We start from the raw sequence: 9,590 nt of genomic DNA, 5'->3' as shown, positions 1-9,590 counted from the left end.
ACACAGCAGGGAGGCAGGGAGACCTCATCCCAAATTCTCATCCTTGGCCCTTTTAGCCAAGGATAGCCTTGAAATCCTGATGCTCATGCCTGCATCTCTCTGTGCTAGGATTACAGGTATCACCACTATGCCCAGGTCATTGAACTCTTTTTTTTTTTTATGTTTTTTAATTAATTTATTTTTTACACCTCCCATCTGCTCCTCAGAGAGAGTACTCATTGAACTCTTGATAATACTTCCTAGACTTGAGATGTTACTCAGTTGGCCGAGTGCTTGCCTAGCAATCGCGAAGTCCCAGGTTCAATCCTCAGCACCATGTAAGCCAGGTGTGATGGCCACACACCTGTAATCCCAGCGCTGGAGAAACAGGCAGGAAAGCTGGTTCATACTCATCCTTAGCCACATAGTGAGTTTGAGGCCAGACACTGTCTCAAAAAACCAAAAGTACTATTGACATCCCTAACCCTCAGCTCCCTTAGGTCAGGGCCCTTTACTTCAGACAAACAAAAGCCGGGAGGAATTCTGTCCCCTCCTACAGCCCTCCCACTGATAAAGCAGAGATGGTGGTTTATCTGGGGGAGGTGGGCAGATCTGAAAAAGAAACAGACATGCTGTGTCTCCAAGGGCTGGCAGAGAGCTCACAAAGCCAAGCCAAGCCACAGACACTAGCTGTACCTTCTGGCTGATTGTGGCAGTGGGGAGGAAGTAAACAGCCTCCCTAACTCAGTCTGGATGAGAGTCTCTTGAGAAGGGTGTCTGGCTTGAGGCTGTGTTCTTTCTGCTGGGAAGCGTGAGGCCCACCCCAGCCTGTCTAAGGGGATCAGGTGACTAAAAGCCCAGGGCAGAAGACCAATATGCAAGCAGGGTTCAGGGAGAGCCCTGTAGGTTTCATGGAGGGGGCAGTGAGCCATGGGAGGCCCTGAAGATCCTAAGAACCAGGGCAGCAGGCAGGGCCCTGGCCTTGGAGTGGGGCAGGGGAAGTGAAGGTACCCGTCCCACAGCTGAACATGGCCAGGCGGCCAGGAGCCTTCTTATGGCTGTAGCTGACAGAGCCTCCAGCTGAGTGCAGATGGCCTCCCTCATGTCCCAGGCAGATACCTGTCCCTGTTTCCATTATGGCCAGGAGAGTGGAGATGGGGATTCTTGGGGAGGCTTATGGTAGAGAGCAGGGGCCACTGCCTGAGGCAGCCAGCACAGAGATGTGTGAGAAGATGGCAGGTCCCTGTCTCAGATGCAGCAGAGTTGGTGTGAATACAAAACTGCTTTGAGAGAACAAGTTGTGGGTCTGGAGAGATTGTCCAGTAGTTAGAGCACCGGCTGCTCTTCAAGACAACCTGCTTCTGGCTGGGCAGTGGCGGCGCACGCCTTTAGTGCCAGCACCTGGGAGGCAGAGGCAAGCGGATCTCTGTGAATTGGAGGCCAACTACTTGGTCTACAGAGTGAGTTCCAGGACACCCAAGACTACACAGTGAAACCCTGCCTCGAACAGGAAGGGAAGGAAGGAAGAAAGGAAGGAAGGAAGGAAGAGGAAGCCTGGGTTCTGTTCCCAGCACCTGCATGGTGGCTCACAGCCATCTGTAACTCCAGTTCCAGGTCTGATGGCTTCTTCTGACTGCCACCTGCACCAGGCATGAATGCAATGGACATACATACATGAGGCAAAGATACTCATATCCATAAAACAAAACAAATCTAAATAAATAAAAATATTTTAAAAAGAAAAACCAAGTCCTAAGCTTTTTGTGGTGCTTGGGGTGGCCCATGCCTAAGAGCCCAGCACTAAGGAGCTGGAGTTTAAGGAGTCAGGGGCCTGCCTGGGCTATATGAGACCCTGTCAGGAGGAAGCGGGAGGGGGAGAGAGGGAGGGAATTTGGGAAGGGAAGGGAGGGAGGGAGGGAAGGAAGGAAGGAAGGGACCTTACAATTCTGGGGTACTATTTTTATACATACAGTTTCCAGGGCCTCATTTTCACCTGCTGCCAAAAGAACCTGAATGCTTGAGAATTCTAGAAGCATCTAGGCAAAGAGCAAGAGGCATCATATAGACATGGTAAGACTAGGCCTGGTTTTTAAGCAAAATTTCCTCTTTGTTCTCAGCAGAGTCAAGATGACCACAGCCACCACTCTGGGGGACGCCATCTTCTCACTGAACATGACCAGAGGAGAAGACTTCCTGTATAAGAGTAAGGTGGACTTTGGGGGAAAGTTGCCAAGGCCAGCTTCAGGGTCAACTTCCTAGCCCACCGCTTGCTAACCTCGTGTGTGCTTCCTTTGCCCTGGGCCTCGGTTTCGTTGCCTGGGAGATGGGGATACCCCACAGGAGGTTGCTGTGAAGACTCAAAGGAGCAGTGGGGAGGGCGTGGCCCCTGTAGATGCACCCTGGGTTCGGCAAGCACTAGGACAAACAATGTGGCCTCAGCCTGCTGCCCCCACTCCTCTCCAGCAAGTCCTGGAGTCTAGGGAGTGATGGAAGCTTGAATCTCTTTCAAGAGACTAAAATAGGTCTCCTTGAAAAGTAACTACTTACAAATGTGGGGGCACACACCTTTAATTCTAGCACTGGGGAGGCCAGGAGGATCTCTGTGAGTTTGAAGGCCAGCCAGAGCTACAGAGTGAGACGCTGCCTTGATGGCATTAAAGAGTAGCACTCACATACTACTTTTTAAAAAGCAAAATATCCTGCCTACTTCTTTTGGTTTTATGAGCATCGGTATTTTGCCTGCCTGCATATCTGTATGAGGGTGTTGGGTACCCTAGAAATGGAGTTACAGACAGTTGTGAGCTGTCATGTGGGAACTGAGAATTGAACATGGGTCCTCTAGAACAGCCAGTGCTCTTAACTGCTGAGCCATCTCTCCAGCCTCTCCTGCCTGCTTCTTAATGGGCAAATTAATGAAGATGGGAATGGGTTAGTCCTGGGAAATGTTTACCAAGAACCAGGGGTTCCCAGGATAAGAAAAGCCGATGACAGCTCTTCAGAAAGCCAGGCCCAATGTGCAGCTCAGCTGGTAGAGGGCTTGCCTAGCAGGCATGAAGCCCTGGGTTTGATTCCTAGCTGGATAAACTGGGTATGGTGTTGCACATACACGATCCCATCACTGGGGATCATGTCATCTCAGCTAATAACAATGTTTGAGGCCAACTTGAGCTACATAGAATTCTGTATACTAGTTTGTTTCTCCATTGCTATAATGTTCACCATGACTAAAACTAACTTGGGGAGGAAGGGGTTTATTTTAGATTACAGTTTACAGCCCATAATCAGGGCAATCCAGGCACTTCCTGGAGGCAGGGGCTGAAGCAGAAACCATGGAGGAATGCTGCTTACTGGCTTGCTCCCATGGCTTTCTCAACCTGGTTTCTGATACAACCCAGGACCACCCACATCCATCATTAATGAGAAAATATCCTGCAGATCCAGGTCCACAAGCCAATCCGTTTGTGTCAAGTTGACACAAACTAACTAGTAAAACATGAAAAGGACAAAACAGCTGTGTAAGGAGTGTGTGTCCCTTTCAGCCTTTCCCGTCATTGACCTGTTCACTCTGCATATGGTTCGGGCATCCCTGGTAGCAGGTTCAGTTTCTGCACTGGGGCAGGGGACAACTTCAGGCCTTGGAGCCTGCAGGTGGCTAGATGGAAGGCAGGGTGCATCCCTTCCATAGGGACCCAGAAGGGGTGATTTCAGGACAGGGTCACCAACTCGCACACACTCCATCTTGTCTGTCACCAGCTCCCCCTGCACACACATACCCCTTTGTTCTAATCCTTGCTGGGATAGGCATCCATTTGGAAGCAGCCCAATATGTCTCAAACAGTCGTGGTGGGAGCCTCGGGAGGGGAATGACTGAAAGCCAGATAGAAATGATTCTGTGTTTGCTTTGAGACAAGGTCTCCATAGGTAGCCCAGGCTAGGCTGGAACTTGCAATCCTCCTGATGCAGCCTCCAGAGTAACTGGGGACACAGGATTGTGTAATCTATTCTTTATATTTAGCAAATCTTTGTAAAGGCATTAAAAAGTGCACACATTTGTGTCACCAACACCCATATCAGGAAACAGAGAATACCAATGACTCCAAGGTCCTGTTCCCTAAAGGAGGCCACCAAATACTGATATGCTGATTAGTTGTATATGGCTTCGAATCTGAGTGAGTGGAAAAAGAGCCATATTATTCTTTTGTATCTTGCTTCTTTTTATCTGATTTTTAAAATACACAACAGTGTGTCTGCATGTCGGTGAAATGCACTGTGTGTGTAATACCTGTGGAGGCCAGAAGAGGATGCCAAACACCCAGAGACTGGAGTTACTGATGGTTGTAAGCCATTGTGTGGGGAACTGACCTTGGGTCCTGTGCAAGAGCAGTCAGTGCTTTTTTTAATTAATTAATTTATTTTTATGTACATTGGGGTTTTGCCTGCCTGCATGTATGTCTGTGTGAGGATGCCAGATGCCCTGGAACTGGAGTTACAGATAGTTGTGAACTGTCATGTGGTGCTGGAAATTGAACCTGGGTCTTTTGGAAGAGCAACCAGAGTGGCCAGTGCTCTTAACTGTTGGGTCTTCTCTCTATATAGTCCCTATTCCTGAAATCTGAAAAGGCTTTATTGTTTTAATTTCATTTTATTATTTTTTGAGACAGGGTTTCTCTATGAAACAATCCTGGCTGTCCTGAAGACCAGGCTGGCCTTGAACTCACTGAGATCCACCTGTCTCAGCCTTCCAGGTGCTGGAATTAAAGGCGTGTGCCACCATCACCCAGATGAACAAGATTTTATATGCACATACATGACTACATGGATGAATGCATAGGTGTAGACCACCAGTGACTCATCCTCTCCTATGTTTTGCTTATTTTTATATTTTCAAAATATTCCCAAAATCACATCAACTGCATATTATCAAAAAGAGGGGAGGGAATCTTGCTGATCTGTTCCAGATGTTGAGAGCTGTGCTTGGGCAGTTAAAAGTACTCAGGCATTAGTAGTGGCGCGTGCCTGCAACCCCAGCCCTTGGGAGACAAAGGAGGAGAATCAGGAGTTTGAGGCCAGCCTGGGCTACATGGGAGTCAGTTCCTTACTGCTGTTCCAGAACATCTGAAAACAAATCAACCTAAAGGGGAAAAGGTTTGTGTGAGCTCAGGGCTCAGTCCTGGTGGCTTGGCTCTATCACTGTGGGCCTGAGCTGAGGCAGTATCAAGCAGAGGGGGCATGGTGAGCTGCCTACTCATAACGGCTGGAAGGCAGAGAAAGATAGAGTGGAGACATGGAAAGGTGATCTTCAAAAACCCCTAGTGACCCACTTCCTTTCATTAGGCCCATCCCCCACACAGTTTCTGTCGTCTCTCAATAGTGTTTGAGGTCCTCATGTTCCAATCAATGATCAGTCATTCAGCCTTCCAGCGGGGGACCATTATCATGTGAGATTTGGGGGGACATTTTATATCCAAATCATTCATGACAAGTGCCCACTGAAGACCCTCCAATCTGCATGTCTGCTCATGCCTTCATCATCTCTGCTCTTAGTTTGTATTTCAATTCATTTACGTTTTTATTGTGTGTGTGTACGATGTGTGTGGTGGATTTGCTCATGTATGTTCATGTTGGCATGAGCGTGCCATGACACATATATGGAGGTCAGAGGACACCTTCACTGTCAGTCCTGCCCTTCTACCTGGAGCCTGCAAGCTTCTGGGGATTCTCCTGTGTCTGCCCCCACCCCACCCCACCCCTGTGCCTGTGGGAGCCCTGGGATCATCATGCAGGAAGACTCAGCTTTGTTTGCCAGGAGCTTCTTCCCACTTTCAGTTCCCTCTCTTCTGCAGGTTCTGGGGCCATTGTGGCTGCCATCGTGGTGGTTGTCATCGTCATTGTCACCTTGGTTCTGATCCTGCTGAAGCTGTACAACAGGTATAGGATGCCCAGGACTGCCTGGGTCTCCCCTAACACACTCCTCCTCCCCCGTTCCTGGTGCAGAGTGTTAGCTCACCTATTCCAGGGTGGCTCTGCCCTCTTTGTCAGAGCTGAGGTTTAAACCCAATCCATCTGGTTTCAAGGAAAATATTCCCCCATAACATGAAACAATAACGGGATGTGGTTCAATGGGTAGAGCACTTGCCTAGCACACATGAAGGCCTGGGCTTGGTCCCCAGCACTGCATAAATAAGTATGGTGCCACTCAGGAGGTAAAGGCAAGAGGATCAGACGTATAAAGTTATCCTCAGCTACATGATGAATTCAAGGCCAGCCTGGGCTATATAAAACCCTGTCTCAAAAACAACGATAGCAGCATCCAGTGCTATTTTTAAAGTCTTTGGAGTGTTACCATGGGAACCTATTGGAAACTAGGAGGTGATGTTGAATTCCAGGCCTCCTGTCCTTCTGTCCATCATTGCTGAAGCTTTGATTGACATGTGGGTGGGTACCCTGTCACCTCACACTGGTTACACTGATGTCTGCTGGAAATAAGAAAAAGTTTTTAAGGGATTAGGATCTATCGATGGATGAGATATCACAAAGACATCAGAACTCATTATTGTTAGCTATCGAATCTTACAGTATATAAAATGAAGATAGGATATACATTTTTGCTAGATTATTTAAGACAGAGTCTTCCTATATAGCCCAGGCTAGCCTCAAACTCTTGTTCTTCCTTCAGCCTCGAAAGTCCTGGGATTTTAGACTTTTTGTTTGGTTGGTTTTTGGTTTTTGGTTTTTGGGGTTTTTGGTTTTGGGTTTGGTTTTTCGAGACAGGGTTTCTCTGTGTTGCTTTTGAGCCTAAAACTAGATCTGTAGACCAGGCTGGACTCGAACTCACAGAGATCCACCTGCCTCTGCCTCCGAGCGCTGGGATTAAAGGCATGCATCACCAACGCCTGCCACATAAGATGTTATTAAATGTTCCCAGCAAAATACTTAGCGTACATGAGCACGCTGCAACTTTTGAGGATCCACTTAGTCTTTTTTTATTATTATTATTAATTTATTTTTTACATTTCAGTCCCAGTTTCCCTTCCCTCCTCCCTCCGCCCACCTCCCATCTGCTCCATGGAGAGTGTAGAGCCTCCCCTAGGAAGTCTACTAAGTCTGTCCCATCATCTCATTGAGGCAGGACCAAGGCACCCCCCCCACCCCCCCCACACCCCTGTGTCTAGACAGAGCAAGGTGTCTCCATATAGAACAGGCTCCACTAAGTCAGTTTGTGCATTAGAGTTAGATCTGGAACCCATTGCCAGTGGCCTCATATATTGTCCCAGCCGCACCACTGTCTCCACTTAGTCTTGAATGCAGCCACTGCTCTGACTCCATTCGTTGTCAGGGGCAGAATGAAGCTTAGCAGTTTAAAGTTAAACAGAACCTTCTCCAGTGAGCCAGGCTGGCGTTGAAGGTCCATCCCAATTGTAACAATATGACTTTATGATGAACCATCATCATGGGGCCCATTCCTCACTGTCTCTTGCAGGAGAATGAGAACCAGGAGGGAGCTGGAGCCCAAGAGCCCAAAGCCACCTGTGCCTCCTCCCCTGGACCCAAACAGCAACGGCCCCCAGCAGCCTGCAACTGTGACCTTCAGCCCTGCAGATATCCAAGTGGAGTCTCGGTGACCCTGCCCTGGCGCCACCCCTGCCTCTGCAAAGAGCTTTGAGGACCCGGAGGCACACGCTTCTGGCAGCTTCACTGAGTTCTCTCTGCTTGGGTAAACTGAGGCCCCTTTCATACAACCCCGCAGCTTGAAGCCATCCTTAACTGTGTTCTGCATGGCCATCCCAGCTGTGTCCATATCCCTGCTGCCACTATATCAGAGAGCTAAGGACAATCTTCTGTCACCTGATAAGAAGAACTATGCTGAGGATACTGGTGTGAGTCTGCTTCTTGCCCCACAAATGCTATAGCTATATAGACAGATAGCTAGACAGACAGACAGACAGACAGACAGACACTCAATTGTTCTGGTCAGGAGTCAGTGAGTGCTAATGATAATGTCACCCAGGGTCTGCCAATGAGAGCATCGTCTTAAGTGTCTTGTCCACAACTTTTGCAGAGCAAATTCTCAATCCCTATCAGGCGTAGAGAAACTAACTTTGACTAACCACAAAACCAACTTGGTAATGTCTAACCTAGATTCCAGTCCTAGATGACCGATAGCCAGCTCATGATGGCTGGCCAGAATATTCCTCCCCTTAGGAGACAACAAAGGGTGTTAGAGGCTGGACTTGGTAGCACATGCCTCTCATCTCAGCACTCAGTAGAGGTAGCAGCATTCTGATTACATGGCCAGCTTTGGCTGTACAAGGAGATGTTCAATTTAAAAGATATTACAAAGTAAACAGTATTCTCCAAAAATTTCTACTTCATTAGTAGCCAGGAGAAGGCACCCTGAGGAGAAGAGGCTAGCTCTAGGATGAGGAGCAAAGGTTAGCTCTAGGATGAGGAGCAAAGGCTAGCTCTAGGATGAGACACTGTTACGGTGCCCATGGACCTGGGCTGTGTGGTACCTGCCCAGGACCCTTCTTGCTGCCCAGGTGGACTATCCTTACTCCTCATTTTTCTGGCGCCCTTTTATTTGTATATTAAGCTTTCTTGAGAGTCTCCTTGCCTCTGGGACAAGTACTTTGGGGCCCATTAAATTCTGCATTTCCTGTGTCCTTCCTAGTCACCTTGCAGAGACAGTCAACACACAACACAAACTATTCTCTGTGGCATCTGATCTCTGAGCCCTGGGCCAGAAGATGATCCATTAGCAGGGACAAACATTTCAGATTTAAGATTTACACCCAAAACTGAGTGATGGTGGCGGCACATGTCTTTAATACCAGCACTTGGGAGGCAGAGGCAGGGGGGATCTATGTGATTTTGAGGCCAGCTTGGTCTACAGAGGAGCACCAGGACAGGCTCCAAAGCTACACAGAGAAACCCTGTCTCTAAAAACAAAACAACAACAACAAAAAGATTTGCATCTAAGCTGCAAATGAACAGCTCATTTGATGGCTCGGTAGGTACAGGCAGCGAAGCCTGACAACCTAAGTTCAATATTCAGGACCCACACGGTGGACAGAGAGAACAGATTCCTGTAAGCTATTCTCTCATCTCTACAGATGTGCTGTGGTACACCACAGACACAATAAACAAACAGGTAGATGAAGGAATCATGGTGGCTTGCTGGCCGCCAGCCTGGATTCAGGATCAGTGAGGAAGCCTGTGTCACAGGAGTGAGACAGAGAATAATAGAGCAGCCCATTTGATGTCCTCCTCTGGCCTCCAGATATGCTCACATGGAATCATGTGCCACACACAGAACCCACATACACACACATAACAGTCTTCTGAGACAAGGTCTCTAAGTAGCCCTGACTGGCCTGGAGCTCATTATGTAGACCAGGCTAGCCTTGAATCAACAGAGATTCTCCTGCCTCTACTTCCTAAATGCTGGGATTAAAGGTGCTCACCAGCTTCCTGTTTAGGCCCTGCACAAGCCCTAACATATAATGCTTCCCTGGCCATTTTCTGCTTTCAGAATAAAACAAAACAAAAACAAACAAAACCCTTACGCTGCCGGATACCCACCTTCTAGGGGCCCTTCCCTCCATCCCCAG

General features: G+C 48.3%; 1 protein-coding gene across 1 annotated transcript; it reads left to right on the top strand.

The window, feature by feature from the left end:
* The first annotated feature begins 2,093 nt into the window (after positions 1-2,093).
* Ncmap (non-compact myelin associated protein) lies at positions 2,094-7,828 on the top strand. The gene is made up of 3 exons (XM_051173555.1): positions 2,094-2,182; positions 5,823-5,907; positions 7,460-7,828. Exons 1-3 carry the CDS (start codon positions 2,107-2,109, stop codon positions 7,599-7,601), a joined length of 303 nt encoding a protein of 100 aa, XP_051029512.1. The 5' UTR covers positions 2,094-2,106; the 3' UTR covers positions 7,602-7,828.
* The last annotated feature ends 1,762 nt before the right edge of the window (positions 7,829-9,590 follow it).

This window comes from Phodopus roborovskii, unplaced genomic scaffold, assembly GCF_943737965.1.
Source record: "Phodopus roborovskii unplaced genomic scaffold, PHOROB, whole genome shotgun sequence".
In the NCBI taxonomy this organism is placed as follows: Eukaryota; Metazoa; Chordata; class Mammalia; order Rodentia; family Cricetidae; genus Phodopus; species Phodopus roborovskii.
This window is presented reverse-complemented; position numbering and strand designations above follow the sequence as displayed.